The sequence below is a fragment of the Panthera leo genome, chromosome E1 (genome assembly GCF_018350215.1).
Source record: "Panthera leo isolate Ple1 chromosome E1, P.leo_Ple1_pat1.1, whole genome shotgun sequence".
NCBI lineage: Eukaryota > Metazoa > Chordata > Mammalia > Carnivora > Felidae > Panthera > Panthera leo.
In genome coordinates, this window is record NC_056692.1 from 24,401,798 (window position 1) to 24,421,131 (window position 19,334).

The 19,334-nt window shown below is 49.8% G+C and overlaps 3 protein-coding genes across 11 annotated transcripts in view; 1 reads left to right on the plus strand and 2 right to left on the minus strand.

The window, feature by feature from the left end:
• Positions 1-12,364, minus strand: part of PIGW (phosphatidylinositol glycan anchor biosynthesis class W) — a 34,168-nt gene extending 21,804 nt beyond the window's left edge. Inside the window, exons 1-3 of one of the 2 annotated variants that reach the window (XM_042916252.1) lie at positions 9,072-9,449; positions 8,320-8,539; positions 5,303-5,789 (exon numbers count right to left, since the gene is read on the minus strand). The gene's annotated coding sequence lies outside the window, so the exon portion shown is untranslated. Of the gene's footprint in view, positions 1-5,302; positions 5,790-8,319; positions 8,540-9,071; positions 9,450-12,329 lie in introns of those variants that run through there. The other variant, XM_042916250.1, reaches the window with a different exon arrangement.
• The window catches only part of MYO19 (myosin XIX), a 31,326-nt gene extending 18,424 nt beyond the window's left edge, over positions 1-12,902 (plus strand). For 6 of the 8 annotated variants that reach the window (XM_042916234.1, XM_042916236.1, XM_042916241.1 and 3 more), the window contains 13 exons: positions 1,432-1,505; positions 2,170-2,291; positions 2,460-2,573; positions 2,824-3,000; positions 3,316-3,468; positions 4,524-4,631; positions 5,460-5,530; positions 7,318-7,421; positions 9,056-9,222; positions 9,351-9,480; positions 10,995-11,080; positions 11,539-11,841; positions 12,774-12,902. In XM_042916234.1, the coding sequence (XP_042772168.1) occupies positions 1,432-1,505; positions 2,170-2,291; positions 2,460-2,573; positions 2,824-3,000; positions 3,316-3,468; positions 4,524-4,631; positions 5,460-5,530; positions 7,318-7,421; positions 9,056-9,222; positions 9,351-9,480; positions 10,995-11,080; positions 11,539-11,841; positions 12,774-12,902 (1,738 nt within the window). Of the gene's footprint in view, positions 1-1,431; positions 1,506-2,169; positions 2,292-2,459; positions 2,574-2,823; positions 3,001-3,315; positions 3,469-4,523; positions 4,632-5,459; positions 5,531-7,317; positions 7,422-9,055; positions 9,223-9,350; positions 9,481-10,994; positions 11,081-11,538; positions 11,842-12,773 lie in introns of those variants that run through there. The other 2 variants (XM_042916237.1, XM_042916239.1) reach the window with 2 other exon arrangements.
• Positions 12,903-13,184: 282 nt separating this feature from the next.
• ZNHIT3 (zinc finger HIT-type containing 3) lies at positions 13,185-18,977 on the minus strand. The gene is given in 7 exon segments (XM_042916253.1): positions 13,185-13,266; positions 14,135-14,197; positions 15,646-15,674; positions 15,676-15,724; positions 16,686-16,766; positions 18,669-18,700; positions 18,829-18,977. Coding segments are annotated over 7 exon segments (396 nt in total). The 5' UTR covers positions 18,915-18,977; the 3' UTR covers positions 13,185-13,210.
• Between the last annotated feature and the right edge of the window lie 357 nt (positions 18,978-19,334).

Consider the following 19,334-nt stretch of genomic DNA (forward strand, 5'->3'; position numbering starts at 1 on the left):
GGGTTCTCAGAGTTCCAGGTTTAGACCTATGGGTGAATAGGGTCCTCAATCTCCACGTGACCTTATACTTCATCTCTTCATGTTACCTGGGGAAATTGATAGATGGTAGGGCCAGAAGTGTGGCCCACAGTCTCAGACAACACAGTGTGCAGCAAATGGGAGTCCACAACAGGGTGAAGGTGGGGGTCCTGCCTTTTCCTGGTGGGTTATTTGAGCAGCTCCACATTCTGGCCATGTGGTTAAGGGTGGTTTCTCACCCTGGGTTCTAAGTAAGGGAGCCTTGGGTACCAAGTAAGGAGTCAGGGGACCCAGAATCCTCCAGAACCATGGGTCAGAACACGTGTGTGTGTGTGTGTGTGTGCGCGCGCGTGTGCATGTGTGTGTGCTCATGGGAACCTGGGCACCTGGGGAGAGGGCCCCCCCCCCCCCCCCCCCCCCCCCCCCCCCCCCCGTTCATGAACTTCTTTAAGAGTCAAGAGCTTGAGAAGCATTACTGAGGGAAGAAGATCTGCTGAGTTGAACATTGCCTAGGGCAGCTTGGCTCAGACGGATCCCAATTCAGGAAGAGACTCTTTTCCCATTGCCTTGAAGCTAATTTCATGCCAAAGACTTTTAAAGCTTGTGTCAAGTCACTGTAAAATCGGTAAAATAAAATATGATGATCATAGATCGTGTGAACCTCTAACCGTAGAGCACTTCATATATAATCAACATCAGATCATTGTAACACTAGGTCACTTGTTTTCAGTGCCTCAGACAGGTACTTGGAGCCCCTGGTACAAAAGCAGAAACCCTTAACTGACTGAATTGCAATAAACTGCAGAGCAGTCACTTTAAGAAAAATCGTAAGAAAGAAATTCCTTAATAGTATTGTACATGTCACCAGCATAGTAACTGCCTTACTGTCTCAGGGTGGGGTGCTCCAGAGTGCAGAGTACCCCTTGGCCTCAGGTGACTCGGGGCCTGCTTATGCAGGACTAAGGGATGTGGCAGGGTCTTGAGCTCTAGGTGCCACAGGTCCAGTTTTCAGGGGTGTCCAGTGAACTCAGTTCTTTGCAAACTCCGCCTAGGCCTTCCCGTTCACCCCTTCCCTTCCAGTTAAGACACTAGCTGGGTGTCTGGCCAAGTGACTGATGGAGTCCCATTCCCTGTCTAGCCCCAGAGTCTACCAGCCATGTGTTCAGTCTTGTTGGGAGGACAGGCCGGGTTTGTGCATCCTAGGCACATGCATGACCACAAGCCTGCATTCGTAGTGGGGCAAAATGGGATGGGCAGCAAATGGGAGGAAAGGGTTTGATCCTTTGGCCTGTCTGGCTGGGAATACAGGCCCTTCAGAATGTGGCACCCTGGCTGGAGGAGCAGTTTTGCTATCCCTCAGGCTTACCTGACCTCTCACCAGAGTCCTCTCTCCCTCCACCCCCACCCCAACAGGCTGTTTGACTGGCTGGTATCCGTGATCAATAGCAGCATCTGTGCAGACCCTGACTCCTGGACCACTTTCATAGGTAGCAGGGGCTCACCCTTTCAGGAGCACTCCTTCGAAAAAACAGTCCAGTCCAGTGTGCAACTCCAGGCAGCTCTTTTCCCTTCTCTGCACCCCCATCTCCTCATTGTCCACCAGTGTCTGGGCAAGGGTGTCTCTGTGTTCTCAGTGCCCACATCTGAGCCATCTGTAGCTCTCCAGGCAGACTCAGATGGTGTTTTGTCTGTGAGGGCCCCTCCTCTCCCCTAGAACTGTGAGGGGATAGGCACAATGGCTAGATTAGAAGGGATTTGGGGGACATGGTAACATGGTTGGAACTGGGGTGGGGTAGTCAGGTGGAGGAGGAAGTAAAGCTCAATGATGTGAGGTTTGCTCAAGAGACAGTGGAATTCTAGATACCAACAGGGCTGGTGAGATCAAAGCCCTCTAAATTGGATTGGACACGAAATGTTCCCTAGGCTGCCCCTCACACCTTATTCAGCCTTTCTTCCTGCTTTGAATTCTGAGGGGCCATGAAGTAGAGATGCGACCCACCCCAGGGCATTGTGTTTACTGTGCCCACTGCTGGGTGTCCTGCTCATTCAACCTCTCCAGGGTACCAAGTATGAGGTTTCACCCTGGACTCCTGTAGTACCCCTGCCCCTGCTCCCTGCAGTGGCCCCATGGGTTCTGCCCCATCCTCTCAGGCCTGCTGGATGTATATGGATTTGAGTCATTTCCCAGTAACAGTCTGGAACAGTTGTGCATCAACTATGCCAACGAGAAGCTACAACAGCACTTTGTGGCTCACTACCTGAGGGCTCAGCAGGTGAGAAGTGGAGTGCTCCTTCCAGGGTCTGACCCAGAGCCTTTAGTTCCTTATTTGATGCTGTTCTGGAATATCCTGTGGTACTGAGGCCAGCCATGGATGACCTGTCTGGGCCTCAGATCACAGATGCTTTCTCCTGCCACCCAACTGCCACCTTTGGTCCCCTAGGAGGAATATGCAGTTGAGGGCCTGGACTGGTCCTTTGTCAACTACCAGGACAACCAGGCCTGTTTGGATCTCATTGAGGGAAGCCCCATCAGTATCTGCTCCCTCATAAATGAGGTAGGGTCAACTAGTATGCTAAGCACCAGAGTTGGTCTCTGGGCTTTTCTGGGGCCTCAGAGACCATACTAGGCCCTCTCTGTGTCTCTCTCTCTTCCCATCTGCCAAATGGGTTTGCTAATCCCTATGTTCCTTCCCTCTCAGGGTCACTATGATGCCTATGCTGCTGGTGGGGGGCGGGGGGGATCCATGATGGTTGTGGCGAGCCTGTCTCATATTTGTGGCTGAGTGTCCATTGCATCCCATGCAGGAATGCCGCCTTAATCGGCCAAGCAGTGCAGCCCAGCTCCAGACACGCATCGAGAGTACCCTGGCAGGCAGTCCCTGCCTGGGCCACAACAAGCTCAGCCGGGAGCCCAGCTTCATCGTGGTGCATTATGCAGGGCCTGTGCAGTACCACACGGCAGGTCTGGTGGAGAAGAACAAGGTGGGGGCTGGGCCACGGCCTGTGGGGGCCTGCGTGAAATGAGGTGTTGAGTCATTGCTGCATATACATGGAAGATTCTTGTCTTGCATTCTCTCTCTCCTGAATATCCTCCCAGAATCCAAGTCACCTCTTTGGCCTACCTGCCTGACATCTCTGCTAATCAGGCATAAGCTGCCCAGAAATGACCCATGTCACAGTGGGTCTCCCGTAGAATCCCTTCTTCTGGGGCTTGGGTGAGCAGGGCTGGCAAACCTGGGGACAACCCTTGTAGCACTCCACCTGCCCTTACCTGCTGTCCTTGTCCTTTCCTAATAGGACCCTGTCCCCCCTGAGCTGACCAGGCTCCTACAGCAATCCCAGGACCCCCTACTCAAGGTGCTATTTCCTATGGACCCTGAAGAGAAGTCCCAGGAAGAGCCCTCTGGCCAGAGCAGAGCCCCTGTTTTGACTGTGGTGTCCAAGTTCAAGGTGGGTCCTGGGGGTGCTGATAGAATGTGCTTGATTCACTCATCAATCTCAAATATTTACCAAGCACCTCCCAGGATTGGTGGTTTGCTGGGGAACATTGACAAGTGAGTAGACATGGTCCCAGTCTGCACGGAGTTGGTAGCCTCATGAGGAAGACCAAAACGGAAAACCAACAAATAGACATAACTGACATGACAGGAAGCCTAGGGGCTTATGGGTGGCACAGTGGGCCTCTCACCCACGGCCGATAGGGTGGTCATGGAGGAACAATAGTTACATGAACCTCTGTGTCCCGGTCCATTCCTAGTTCTCCAGCTTCCTGCTCAAGCCCTGTCCTTGGCTTACAGATTTGTCAACCTCCTCCAGCACCTTATGCTTTCTGCCCTCAACCCCTGACATTCTGCTCCACCTTCCTGGGATGCCCCTCCCTTGCCTGTACCACTCCCTGCCCCATCCCCAGCCCCATCCCCAGCCCCATCCCAGACTCCCACCCTCCACACCTGCTGTCTTAGTTGATTCCTTCTAGTCCTTCAAATTTCAGCCTAATCATTACCTCCTAGTGGAACCACTTGGTGGAGCCCAGGTTCGGTTAGCTCTTTCCTGCCTAGCCTCAGACATGCTACTGAGGGGGTGCACAACACACATTCGTGTGACCCCATCAGACCCTGGGTTCTGCGCAGCAGACTGACTATGTCTGGGCTTAATGAGAACAATTGTTGCCCGAATGAATGGCTTCTGAGATTGTTCTCTTCCAGGAAGATTGTTTGGTGAGCGGGGGTTGGGGGCGGGGGAGGTGTGGGGAGTGGAGACCAACCAGGTACAGATCACAGGTCAGGAAGGTCCCTAGAAGTGGAGGTGAGGGGCATTGGGAGCTCAGGCAAGGAGGGTGCATGGACTCAGTGAGCACCTCCCATAATCATCCCAGGGCCTGGGAGGATATCTGTCTCAGGGCTGTGAAGACCGCCAGGGGGTGTTTGATGCAGTCACTAACCAGGGCCCCACTGATGCCCACAGGGAGCCTCAATCTGTCTGGCTCCTCATTCTCCCCGCTGCAGGCCTCCCTGGAGCAGCTTCTGCAGGTTCTGCATAGCACCACGCCCCACTACATTCGCTGCATCAAGCCCAACAGCCAGGGCCAGGCGCACACCTTTCTCCAGGAGGAGGTAATTCACCGGGCCAGAGCTGCTTTGTAGGGAGCCCTATCTGGCCAAGGCCCTGAAGGGACGAAAGGCAGAACTTCGGCTCCAAGTGGAGTGACCAGAGCGAGTCTCTTGGGTTGAGTTTGACACTAGGGCATCTTGCGCCCCTGCTTTGGCAGGACAGTCATGTATGTTCTTGTGGTCTGTGCATGGCACAGTGAGCTAGCCAGGAAGCCTCCACTGCATCTTACATTCTGCTCACCAGTCCATGTGCCCTGATGAGACTGAAGCTGCCCGGAGGATTGGGTGATTAGCTGAAGGGTCTGAATCATCTTGCAGTCTGTGCACAGTGTGGCCACTTCTGACCAGAGGTAGAGTTTTTTTCTAATTTGCACAAAAGTTGATGGCCAGCAGCTGCCCTTTGTTCAGGGTACTGGGCTCTGATGGGGATGAGGCATGAGTGCTGGATGCTGGAGTGTGTCCCACAGTCAACTGGCCTTAGGGTTTACGGCCAGGATTTCTCCACTAAGGTCCCAATGAATCTTTACAATTTAACCTCTCCTGCTCCTCAGCTTTGATTTACCCCACTGCCCACAAAATATAAAAATAAATAAACAAATTGGGTTAGGCTGCATCATAAGGCAGAGTCTCTGCACAGCTGGGAGTGGTGAGACAGAAGTAGGACCAGCACTTACCTCCACGGTATCAGAAGCAGGAGAGTATACCCTCATCAGTCAATCATCAAGACAGCCTGCAGGTTCACACGGCCCAGAGCCTCAGAGGGCAGGAGTGGTATTTCTGGTCTGCTGGTCCCACACCACAGGTGCCCACCCTGTCTCCTCACCAATGCAGGTCCTCAGTCAGCTGGAGGCCTGTGGCCTTGTGGAGACCATTCACATCAGTGCCGCTGGCTTCCCCATCCGGTAAGTGGGCCAGGCCCCACAGTGGGCAGGGCCAGTGTTGGGGTGGAGCTTGGGACTCTGGCGTGACAAGACCTGCCCAGCCCAGAGCAGGATGTGGAGGTGAAGAGAAAGAGTCAGGTCTGCAGAAGTCAGCCTGGAACTCAAGAGATATCACTTGTTCATTTATCCATTCCCTTTCTGTGTACTGTTTTGCACCAGGCACTGTTGCTAGCATCAGTGAATAAGGAAGGTGAGCCTCTGCCTCTTGGGGCTTACATTCCTGTGGAGTCAAGAACAAGAAGTATTAAGTTGATCAGTGCTAGGAAAGAGACAAAGTGCTGCTAGGTAGACTAATGGGGAAGAGGATCTTTGGGCTGGTTGGGGATGGGCCCCTCTAAGCAGCTCAGACCTCTGGGGAGGGAAGGGGCCAACCTGGGAAGATTTGGGGGAAGAAACAGCAAGCACAAAGCTCCAGCTTAGGAACCGAGATGCTAAAGTGCCTGCACATAGAGAAATGGGGGGAGAGGGGCCTCAGAAGTCCCATGAGGACTTGGCAGTTTTTCCAGAGGGCTGGGAAGCTGCTGGACATTGTGAGGAGAGAGTGCTGTGCTCTCATTCATGTTCTGTGGCTACCGTGTGGACGTTGGACACAGGGTCAGAAGAGAAGGGAGAAGATGCGTGAGGAGGCTGTTGCGCAGGTGTATAGGCAAGATGGTGGCCACAAGAGGGTGGCAACCATGAAAAATGGAGAGACATGGGTTAAATTGGACTGTGGTTTGTGATAGAATCAGGACTGTGGGGTGATTGATCATGGGATGTGGGCAGGGGAGCAGTCAGCTTCCAGGTTGCACACATAACTCCCAGGCTTCTATCTGAGGCAAGTGGATGAATCAGGAAATCCTGTCCCTGAGATAGGATGTCTGGGGAAGGCACAGGCTGGAGGTGGGATAGGAGGGGAGTCAGGAATGTGGCCTTGTCAGGTTTGCAGTGGTTATAAGACAGGCTTGGGGCCCAGAGCTTTGGGAACTGGAGGGTACATGAGGATCTGTCCTTGGTGGGTTATAACACCATGAGCAAGGAGGAAATCACAGTGGGGAGAGAAGAGGGGTCTGAAGCAATTCACTGAGCAACATTCACATTTAGAGAGTGGGTAGGTAGATGACGAGAAACCAGCACCAGCAACTTGGGAGTTGTGGGTGAAGGAGGAAGCCAAGCTCACAGGGGTCCTGGGGGCTGAGAGAGCTGTATGGGGACAGGGGTCAGCCGGGCACCTGCCAGAGGCCAGTTGCTGGAGCCAGTGGCATGGTGTTTGCTGATGGCTGCAACAAGAGCCACACTGGAACAGTGTTGGGGACAGAAGCCAGACTCGGGAGGAGGAGGTATAAATACGTACAGGGTGTCATCGGCTGTTTAAGTGTTGAGGTGAAGGGGAGCAGAAAAATCAGGAGGAAGCAGGGGATGCTGTGGAGTCAGAGAAGCAACAGATGTGGCTGACTGTATGAGTGATCCAGTTGGGGAGGAGCCAGCAAGCCCCTTTCGAAGGAGGCAGGCCAAAAATCCCCTACTAAAAGAGTGAGAAGCTTTGTTTAGGTAGACCAAGGCTGTAGAAGAGCAGGTCCAGTTTAAAATGGTCTCCACTGTGTAGTCTCTCCACAACCACAACCTCATCCATTCAGTGGGCACAGTCATGGTAGCACCTCGCTCAGTTGTTGAGTAGATTAAATAGAGTAACTCCCGTTAGCCCCAAGTGCTGTCCCAGGCTCACAGCTGTCACTTCATTGTTTTCTTCTGCCTGCTCTGGCTTCTAGAATCCCTCACCAGAACTTCGTGGAACGATATGAATTACTGAGAAGGCTCTGTACTCGCACATCCCCTGGATCCCATAGCCCATCTCCTGATGAAGGACATTCAGGTGAGTGGGGCCCATTTGCTAGTCATTTGTTCAAGCACAGTTTACTGAGCACCTGTCCTGGGCCATCTCAGGGCTAGGGGGTTGGACATTCAGAGAGGAGTAAAACACAGCCCTGTCCTCGAGGTTCTTGGTTCACTGGGGGAAACAGACTAAAAGAAGACAGACAGTGGAGAATGATGATAGGCAGAGCTAGGAACAGAATGCTGTGGGTAGTGCTGGGGAGGTATGAATCAGGCAAGGCTTCCTGGAGGAAGTGGTGTTTGAAGACCAGTGGTATTAGCCAAGTGAAGGGCATTCCACGGGACAGGTAATTGAACAGAGGCCTGCAGGCAGGAGACAACACTGTGTGTGTAGAACTTGTAAAGGCAGAGAACAGTTGGAGGTGAGACTGGGGTAACAGGCAGGCCATGTCACAGGAGCAGAGCTCTATTCTCTGGGCAGATGAGGACATCTCAGAGGAGGAAGGGAGTGATGTCAGCCATATGCTTTCTGGAGACCACTGTTAGGGGGCCCATGGCAGGCCTTGGGAGTGAGGTTGTTAGGTTGGCCAGAGTTGAGAGAAGGTAGCGATGTGGGCACTGTGGGCAACGTTGGGAAGAAACTGGTTAGACTATGCCTGGTTGGTGGGGGAGAGAGGCTTGGGGGTAGCTGCTGAGCTCTGCAGGACTGACTTGAGCTCCAGGTCCCTACAGTCATCCAGTAGAAATGTCTGCCAGGCACTCAGCAAGCCCTAATATCAAAGGAAAGGTCTGGCCCTTGGCCCCAGTTTGGGGGTTATCAGCATGTAGGGTAAGACCCTGGCATAGGTGGAGGAGGAAGAGGCCAAGGACAGAGTATAAGACCAATGCCCAGTAGGACCCTAGCCCAGCAGCATCTGCTTACACCCACACAGCCTTACCTTGGGGCTTGTCAGGCCTGGGACAGTCCTGATTTCCCTCCTCTCTTGGGCTTAGTTTTATCACTTTCCTTTCATTCTTTTTCTCCACCTCTTTCCTTCTCCTCTCATGATTTGCTCTACTGCTCTGTGTCTTGTGCCCAAAGTCCCATTCGCTCCTGGTTGATTTTGGGATTTCTCGTCTGCGGCGTCTTCTTTGGCAGCCTCTGTCTCCAGAGAGGCACTGGGCAGCAAAAGGTGGTCAGAGCCCTCAGGTAAATCCTCCCTCTGCAAGAGCCAGCTATGCACAATGTGACATGGGGACCTGCTGGGCCTCCCTGGGACTGGGAGGTGTTCTCCCTTTTCCCATACATGGCAGGGAGTTAAGGGGTGAGGGGCTTAGGGAGTGGTCCACCTGCCCTGCTTGGCCCTCGGCATATTTGGGGCCTTGGAACAGATGCTGGCTGGTTGGAGGTTGGAATCCAGGTACCAGCTGCCCTTTGCTAGCTTGCCTAGGGGACCCACAGAAATGGAGGCTGTGGGCCAGCCACAAGTGGGGTTTCCGGTATTCCTCAGAATAGCCAGGGGCCTGAAGAATAGAGGGGTCACCTCTGCCCCCAAAAAAGGTGGAAGTGGTTAGAGGCAGGAACAGCAGCAAAGAAGCCTATGGAGTATGGGGGAGACCAGAACCAGTTTCTTAAGTCCACAGAAGCATGTAGATGACCAAGAGCTGATGAGACCTCTGTCTCCCATCCCATAGAATGGTCTCCACATACCAAGGGAGCCACACTGCAACCTCTTCTCCAGGACATCCTCCATACTCTTCCAGCTCTAACTCAGGCAGCAGCCACACCTGGTGACCCAGCCGAGGCCACACCAGTCCCAGTGCATTGTGGCAGGACCAAAGTGTTTATGACTGACTCCATGGTAAGCTGGTTTGTGATGAGGAGGGTAGTTCACTAGCTGCATGCTCTGCTTAGCAGGACAGAGTGTGGGTTCACCTCAGGGCAGTGGGAAGAGAGGCTGCAGACTTCAGTGGATACCCCTCCTCTCAGTTGGAGCTTCTGGAATGTGGGCGTGCCCAGGTGCTAGAGCAGTGTGCCTGCTGCATCCAGGGAAGCTGGAGGCGACACCGGCACCGCAAGCAGGAGAGGCAGAGGCAGGCCGCCACGCTCATCCAGGCAGGTAGGAGGGGTGGGGCTCTTGGGCACACAGCCACGGTTCCAGGCCAGCAGACGGACCTGGATGCAGTCCCTGTCAGCTGCTGCAGACCTTGCACACTACAGGTTTCCTGTGAAATGCTGCTGCTTGAACCCCCATATACTAAAGCTGTGTCCCAGCGTCAAGACCTTGACAGCACAAGCCTATGGTACCCTGGGACTTGAATCCTGATTCACCTCACCCATAGTGTCTCTCCAGTTTAATGGAAGCCAGGTCACACCACAAATAAGGGTGGGGTGCTCTCTAGGCAGCAGAGGCTAAAAATTTGCCTTTAATTCCCCTTTCCCAGACCTAGAGAGCAGTTTATGCCGTCTTCCTTTGCCTATATGATAAATCATTACCTGCTGAGTGTAAGAAGGTAAAACTGACCTTCAGTTTTGATTCATTAAAGGAAGAGATACAGGAACCATGTTCACAGCAGTCTTATTTTGAAAATAAAAATACTAGAATAACAACCCAAATATCTGACAGCTGTTATTATGGACCGCTCTTATGATGCAGCTAAGAAATCTTTTTTTTTTTTTTTTTAAATGTTTTTTATTTTTGAGAGAGAGACAGAGCATGAGTGGGGGAGGGGCAGAGAGAGAGAGGGAAACACAGAATCTGAAGTAGGCTCCAGGCTCTGAGCTGTCAGCCCAGAGCCTGATGCGGAGCTTGAACTCATGAACCACGAGATCATAACCTGAACTGAAGTCAGATGCTTAACAGACTGAGCCACCCAGGAGCCCCAGCTAAGAAGTCTTTTTGAATAATATTTTAAATTTAACCAAAACTACTTCTAGTATCTCGTTCAAACCAGGATGCCAAACCACACATCAAGGGCGATGCCACCTTCCTCAGGCATGTTTCTGTGTGTATAAGCATAAAACAATTGCATAAGGAAACATTATAGAACCGTCTGGGTTGGTGAAATAACAAGATTTAGATTTGTCTTTAAACTTTTTAGTTTTCTAGAACCCAAATATTAATATTTAATGGAATAGTCCTTTTTCTGAATATGATGGTACCATAAAGAACCAGAAAATGCTGAAATTGCAAGAGAAGGAAACAAAAATTGCCAACCAGTCTGCCATCCAGTAGTCATTACCTTTACCAACATGTGGGTGCATGGTGGGGTCACCATTTGTGAATTCATAAAGCCAGCAAACAAATTCAACTGAAGACTCCCCAGATAAGAGATACTTCTTGTCCCCTGGGCATTGCCCCAGCCAAAGCCTGAGGCAGGTAAGCCTCCCAGCTGCCTTTCCAGGTAGGGTCTCTCCCAGTCTAAACAGTGTGAGGGGTGTTCTTCAGAGCCAGGTTTTCTTGAGGTATTCTCTTTATTAGCTCCTTACCCTACATAGTGGCACAAGGTAGCCATTCATTGAAAAAGTATCTATTCCAAACTTCTTCAGCAGATTGGGTGTTGCTGCAGAGCCAGGCTACTAACAGTTCTAAACATTTCATTTACTTCTTTGTTTCTGGGCAAAACACCTCAGCCATTCGTTCCTGGTTAGCTCGGAAGCACATCCAGAGAATGCACGCAGCTGCCACGGCCATCAAACGCACATGGCAGAAATGGAGGGTGAGTATCTGACTCCAGCAGTCAGGACAGGCAGTGGGTAGTCTGGTATCAGGTGGCCCCAGGGTGGAATGCTGACCCTGCCACCGCACACTGGTATGCTCTCTTGTATAAAATACCACCGACACTGCAGGGTGGTTTGGACACAGAAAGAGTGGCATAAGCAACTCTGGAAATATACTAAAAACCACGGAATTATACACTTTAAAGGGGTGAATTTTGTGGCATATCAATTAGATCTTAAGGTTATTATTTTTAAAGTAGCACATGTAAGACCTAAGTACATCTGCCTTGGATGTAAAGTTCTGCCACATGGTGCCAGTCTAGTTGAAGGTATCTAGCTGTTCACCAGCCAGGTGCCCTTCAGTTTACCTTGTTAAGCTGTTTTATTAAAGACAGTTTTGGTTTCCCTTAAGAGAGCTAATCGATTGAAAGCTATAAAGTGGCATTCTTTTTTTAAGATCAGAATGGCCTTCCTTGCTTCTAAAGAACTGGATGGTGTGCAAGAAAAACACGTGTCTCAAGTTCCCCTTCCCTTGGGCTCCCTCCTGCTGCCCCAGGCACAGACCAGCCTCTTGGAAGCAATAATCCGCCTCTGGCCCCTGGGCCTGGTCTTGGCCAATGCAGCTGTGGGTGTACGTGGCTTTCAGAGGAAGCTGGTGGTTTGGGCCTGCCTCCAGCTCCCCATGGGCAACCCCAGTAGCTACGCAGTCCAGACGGCACAAGAACAAGCTGGTGTCACATCCATCCGAGCACTGCCTCAGGTAAGCTGTGTGACAGGATGGTGGTCCTGCCCACCATGGCTCTGGGTCCCTTGTAGAAAGCAAGAGGCAAAGCCCATGAGTTCCCAGTGGGAACAGGACTAATGTTAGGACCAGAGCCATCCTGATGCTGCTCAGGAAACCAGAAGCCTGCGCGTCCCAGCTGGCTGCAGGCGGGTTGTTAACCATCATTACAACTAGGAATTTTCCAGAGCCCTTTCAACTTTTTAAAAACTGCCTCTGAGTGTTCTAGCATCTCCTCTGAATCTCTACTTAATTAGTCCCACTTTTTAAAAATTTGGGTTATGATGATAGCTTATTCCCTCAAATAGCACTGGGTTTAACACTTTTGTCAAATTATCACTTGGTTTATCTCCTGTTCCAGCAGAGCAAATGACAAGCAAGTAAGTCTGTGGTCCAAGAGCTCTGTTTCTATAGTATGGGCAGCCAGAGTAAAAGTCAGCCAGCGTAGAACATGGGCTAATACTCACCTATTACATGGGGTCACAGCAAGGATTAAGTGACACTGACAAGGCAAACAGAAGGAAACAGTGAATTTCCATACCAGAGGAATTACTCTAGGGCATAATCTGGATGAAATCTCCCATGACAGCATGCAGGCCAGCCAGAGTATAAACAGAAGTGTAACTGTTTGCTCTTCCAGTTGTAAACAGTTTTACGAGTATGACAGTTAATAAATACTCCTTGTAGGGGAGAGCTCCCTTGTGCATCACACAGAATGGATGTGAAATTCTGTATTTTAATATAAAATTAAATATTTGGACTCTGGACTTTGCCACTGGTTTAGAATGAGAAAAGAACGTTAACTGAACGATACCAGTACTTGTCCATACCTGCATTTCTAGCATTTGCTCTAGGCACCCGTACAGCTGGCACTCCTAGGAACCAGAGGTAAGCTGTATCTCTCTCCCTAGGGCTCGATCAAGTTCCACTGCAGGAAGTCTCCACTGCCTTATGCTGACATCTGCCCTGAACCTTCACTCCACAGTGTTACTGGCTTTAATCAGATTCTGCTGGAAAGACACAGCCTGGGCCACATGTGAGTTATTCTGACATCCTAGCCTCACTAGGCTGAGTAATCCTTCAGTGCCTTTGTGTCCAAAAGGCCTTTTCCTGCCAGCTGCCTTGCCAAAGACATTCGATCAACACTAAGCTGCCAAACTACTCCCACAGCAACATTAAGTACACGTGAACAAGTGACAGCTCCCGCCCGCAACCTAGAGCTGCCACAGCCACCAGTGGCATGGGGCTCCCATCTACATCTCAAGCCCTGACAGGTGTCATGGGTTGGTTGCCAAACCAGGACTAAGAAACCTCAGGGCCACAGAGAACTTCCCACATTTTACTACCTTCATAGATCCGACTCACTGGTGTGGTTCATCACTGCACCGGGGCACTTGCGATTCCCTGCAAACAGAACAGGCCATGTCAGCTTGAAGTTAACCCCAAAATTTCGACTGGGTTATTTGCATTTAGTTCCTTTAAAAAGAACAAAACCTTATTTAGTATGTTGGTTTATTTAATGTAATTTCAAGCATTTATGACCTAGGGATGAACAATGCAATTTACCAGAAAATAACCGTATCTTGATTTTATTTAGCAACAGTGAGCAAGTTTTAACTCAAATGGGTATAAAACTTGACAAACAGTATCGTATGTGATGTCTAACCTGTACCCAAATTAAAACATTTAAAGACAACCACCTAAATGTCAAGTTCTCTCTCCATAAAGGGTTTGCCATGTTGAGTATCCACATCTTATCTGAAATCCACACCCATGGGACTTGAGATAAAGACTTCTGCAGCCTACCCTAGGTCAGTTGGCCTGTACCCTGGAAGTCACACTCCTGCTCAAGGCCCCACACTAGCTGTTCTCCTGGGAGGAGGAGCGGGCAGGTTCTGAGAGCTATGCACATGATTGAGCAAGCAACACAATAATCTATCTTAAGAATCCTTATCCTGGGATGGTTCCACAATCCATAAACAGCAGTCAGCAAACTCCACAAACAAGGGCTCCTGCATGTAGACCCTCATGAGCTTTGCCTTGTACCCCTGATTGAGGCTGACCATCAACTGTCTAAGGTGTGGACTGAACAGGCTTCTTTTTTACATTTATTTTTGATAGAGACAGAGCACAAGTGGGGGAGGGGCAGAGAGAGAAGGAGACACAGAATCTGAAGCCGGCTCCAGGCTCTGAGGTGTCAGCACAGAGCCCGATGTGGGGCTTGAACTCACAAACTGTGAGATCATGACCTGAGTCGAAGTCGGACACTTACACTTAACCGACTGAACCACCCATGCACCCCTGAACAGTAGGCTTCTTAATGCTGCAGACTCCCCTTAAAAATGAACAAGAAAGCCAATGTGAGTTCAGTGGAACAGATGGAGATAGTTAAAAGCTAAATGTATCTAATGTAATAAATATCAAGAACTATATCCCCTTAACCTTTAAAACCAAGAACTGAACCAATGCTTCACTTAAATAAGGTGAGATCAGCCTATCAGACGATTTCCAAGTTAAACGCCATCACAGATTCTTGTTCATGACATCTCTGTAAATAGTTTAACTTTAGGCCATTTCAACTAGGAAAAAATAGCTTACTGGGATAAATACAGAAAACAATAGCATTAAGCTGTTGGCATGTTTTTGTTCTTCATAGGCCTGAAGGTTCTCACTGGGTAAGGACAGTTACACTACATACCCTGAATGTTGTTTAAGCAAGTGCTTGATCCTCACAGAGCAGGATCAGTAGCAATGAACGGACACTCATATCTGCGTGTTTTTGCAGTTTACACAACTTTTCATATCTACCCTCATATCTCCGCTTCACCCTCAGTATAACTAATCACTACCATGGGAGTGGGTGCCAAGCAGAGTCAGCCTACGATGAGAACAATGAAACTCCCATCTATCTTTAGGAATTACACTGGCCCACTAATCACATACACAACTGCTATAAGGGCTGACCGCACAGTCCTACACAAACGCTGGGCACTGTTAACACCCACATCCCTCTGAAAAACCAGATCCTGGGATTGCCCTGTCCACATTAATGGCTAGACTATATACGGAGCACTGGGGACATGGGAATAAATGCAGGCCCTTGCCCTACAAATTAGTGTGGGAGAGAGAAATTACTATAAAATGAGTGGTACATTACAAGGCCCCATGGAAAGGTGAAAAAATGCTTACTTCTGAGAAAGACAAAAAGTGAAGTTTATATAAGGAAGGGTAACCTGAACCAAGGCCTGAAGGAGAATTTTGCTAACCCACAAAACCAGTAGGATTCCAGGGCAAGAGAATTGTAGGCAGGCTGGGAGGTGTTGAAGCCCTGAGTAAATATTCACAGAATCATGCAACTGAAGGGCTCTGCATGCCATACTCAAGTGCAGCTGACCCTGAACAACAGGCTTGAACTGCACAGGCCCACTTATACAGATTTTTTCCCATAAATACAGTGCTGTAAGTGTATTCTCTTCCTTATGATTTTCTTAACATTTCCTTTTCCTATTTATTGTAAGAAGACAGCATATAATACATATACAAAATGTGTTAATCAACTATGTTATTGGTAAGGCTTCCAGTCAACACTAGGCTATTAGTAGTTAAATTCTGGGAGAGTCAAAAGTTATATAGATTTTCAACTGCATGATAGTTGGGGGGGGGGGGGCATGCAACCCCTGCACAGTTCAAGGATCAACTATTTATTAATAACAAAATCACATTCTACACATTGGATTAAATATATCAGTGGTTGACAAAGAAGTAAACACAGCACAGACTTACCTAAATTCTTTAAATTCTGCAAAGAAACTGTCCTCTTCCTCATCACTATTGAGAAAATCATCTATAGAGTCATCATCATCTAAGGAATACAGAACACAACTAATTAGGACTAGAAACAAAACCTAGATGCCAGATTTTAACAACTACTGCAGTAGATTAACAATGTGCACACAAGTGACAGGAGTAAGTAGGTGTAGACAAAAGTAATTTTTTCTGGAATTTATAACTGTACCAACATTCCTCTTTTTAGAACGGGAATGAAAGTGAAAGCAAAGAATTGGTGACTTTAATAAATACATCCTAGTATTCACATATTGTTCTACATGTTTCTGTGTTCTTTAGGCCAGGAGCCTGATTTTCTAATTCCTATCACCCCAGCTCCCCTCACTATGGCTCCAGCCTGATCAGGGGCCAAAAAACTAGGTGTTCTATAAAAACCTGCTAACATGAATGCCCTGTGCTTTCATCATGGCCAGAAATTTCTGGCACTGCCTGAACCCAACAAAGAAGTTTCTCAAAGGGCAGAAACAGGCTATCCCCATGCTGTGAATATTCAGGCACCAGAAGGGACTGCTTTCAAAGACTGGCATGACACCCAGGAGATACTGAAGTCTGGATGGATGGATGAGATGACAGCCCACTCTCCCAATAAATCCCAAGGAGCCCCCAGCAGCAGGAAGGTGACCTATGCCAAAGGCAGCCGCCCATCTGAGCCTAGCTCAGGTGAACTGACAGCTCCAGCCAGGCCCGTGGAGGGAGAAATGAAGCCATGACTGGAGAAGGATCCTGCCAGCAGGGTCCACCCCTCATTCCCAAACTACAGCTACAGCATTTATCCCCTCTGCCCCCCTTGTTTCTTGTCCTTAACAATACCTTCAGGCTGCTCTATAATACATAACAGGTGCCCCACTCCTGGTGCTCCAGGCTAAGGAAGGTGCCATCATTCCTGACTCCCTGCCCCAACCCACATCTCTTTCCTTTCGGCTTCTTTTACCTGAAACCTTTTCCTAGGTTGGCTGGTTTGAAATCAACCAACCCACCTTTGTCTTCTGCAGGCTTTATAGTTTTTGCAGTAACAGCTGATCTTTTTTTCTCAATAAGAGTTTTAGAGTTGTACTGCTCTGAAAGAGACACAAATCAGATGCACGTCACTTGTACTTTAACGACAAGGCCACATCTCTCCACCAAGCCAGCAGCACCTAGGTGGGAAACTTATGTTCCAGGTAAGGGATGTGGGTAGGGATGAAGATGGATGGATGCAAAGGAAGTGAGGGTTCAAATCAAAGGGCAGTATCCAGAAAACAAGCAACCCTGAGCTTGGCAGAGGGTAGAGGAAATAGGCCTCATGCACCTGAGGGTCCATCCCCATTCTCCTTACCCTGCTGAACTTAACAGGGCTTTCACCAAGATCAAGTGGCACACTGACTTCAATTACCAAACTATTTTCTCAGCAGTTTCAGATACCAAATTTGCATGTGCCACGTGCCACTGGGATTACACAGATGGAAGTCATCAGGCCCACCTCAATGGGCTGAGTCTTAGGTATGGTGGCTAGAGAGATGGAGAAGAGTCTGATCTACATCACCTGAGAGGGCTGGGAGACAAAGAGGAGGCACTGCCAGGTGGAAAGAGCATTCCTGGCAGAGGGAAAGGTCTATGGCTGGACCAGACCCCTGAAAGAATAGGGTCAGGTGCAAGGACATGGTGATAAGCAACTGCCAGCTGTTTGAGAGGGCAGGCCTGGCAGGAGGCTGGGGCCCACACAAGTGGAGGAAGAACAAAAGACTGCCACACAGAAGATTGGCCTTTCTTCCCAAGACCAGTGTCTCTCCCTCATCAAGGGCACTGTGGTATTCAGGGCTGAAATGGTGTGAGTCTCACACACCACAGGGTGTTTATCTGAGTCAATACCAATTGCCAGAAGTGCCCCCAACCCTCATCAGCTACTGTGAAACAGAAACATTGTAACAGTGCATCTCCCTAGGGAGAGCAATACCCAAGTTAAGAACCACCAACTAATTTCCTTTGCTAGAGTGGCTGGAGTTTTCAAGGGAATGAATTACTCAAATGTGCACTTCAGGAAAAACCTTGGCAGCAGCAGGGCCACACAGTTAAAAGATCCAGATTACCCCAGATTGCCTTAGGGGTTCTTGGGCCACCCTGGGCTGCACAGCCAGAGCAAAGCCTACCTATCCCGGCTCCACAACCCTATTTCCAGCAAAGCAGTTCTACTTCCTTCCTGTCTATCTTGAACCAAAAAGTTTCCTTTGAAAATGCTCCAGGGACATTAGGGGTAAGAAACAAAAACGGGGAGGGAAGCAGCTTGAAAAGGACCACTGAGTCCGATTCTGGAAGGGAGGACACTAGAGGCAAGAAACCAATGAGGAACTTTAACAAAAGAGTCAACCCAGCATAAGGTCGTTGGAAAGAGTCCCTGAGGGCTAAGAGACCCCGAATTGGAGTTAAAATGTAGACTAATCACTCTTTACCGTGAACAGATCTACCTCGTTTCTAACAAAACATTTTAAAGGAAAGAAAACGTTCTTGTTAACCTCAGCAAGCGCAGCTTCTGCGTCAGAATACTAAGATGAAGAAACTACCAGGGTCGACTCTGACAGCCAAAGCAGTCCACTCACTGTTTAAAAAAAAAAAAAAAAAAAAGGGGCGCCTGGGTGGCTCAGTCGGTTAGGCGGCCAACTTCAGCTCAGGTCACGATCTCGCGGTCCGTGAGTTCGAGCCCCGCGTCGGGCTCTGTGCTGACAGCTCAGAGCCTGGAGCCTGTTTCGGATTCTGTGTCTCCCTCTCTCTCTGACCCTCCCCCGTTCATGCTCTGTCTCTCTCTGTCTGAAAAATAAATAAATGTTTAAAAAAAAAAAGTCTATAAAAGAAAAGGCAGAGCAGAAGTTTTCACTGTTCGAAACCCGAGGAAGCATTCACAGGTAGAGGTTCCCCCTGGGGCGAGGCAGGGCTTGACGGGGGTTGCCAGCACTCGGGAGTTCAGGTGGGGGGGGCCAGGGCCTGACCTTTGTGCTTCCGGAAGCATCCCACGGAGCAGCTGCAACAACAGAGGCCACGACCTCGTCGGCCCGGAAAGCAGCGCGGACCCTCCCGCAGCCCCCGCCGGGTCCCCGAGCCGCCCCGCAGGCTCCACCCGGCCTCCTCCCCCACGACCCCCACTCTTACTAGGGCACACGGCAGGCGGGGCAGCGGTATTTGGGTTTCTCCAAGCAAATCACGCAGACGACAGCGCTACTATTCAGCGACGCCATGGTCGCTCCCCAGCCTCACTCTCACCCGCAAGCGCCAGTCTCTGACGAAGGGTACCACGTGCACGCCCTTTTTTTTTCTGTTTCCTTAACCCGGACCAATCGGCGAGCAGCACTTGCTGGCAGTCAAAAGCAATGGATCGATCCTGCTCATTGCTCCAGTCCTGATAAGTAGACAGTCGATACACTCGATGTGCATCCAATAGCTGCTTTGGCTTCCAGGATTAGGTCACAGTTGTCGTCGGAGAACTAGTTATGTAGCCTTGTCCCTGTCTCTAAGGTACTCTGTGGCTTGGAGCAAGTCACTGTCACTCTCCAGCTCTGTTGCCCCACATGTAAAAAGAATACGTAGGACTAAATGTCCTTTACCTTCTGGCTTGGACTTTCTGAATCTTGCAAGAGCACTGGGTTCTCACCCCCACC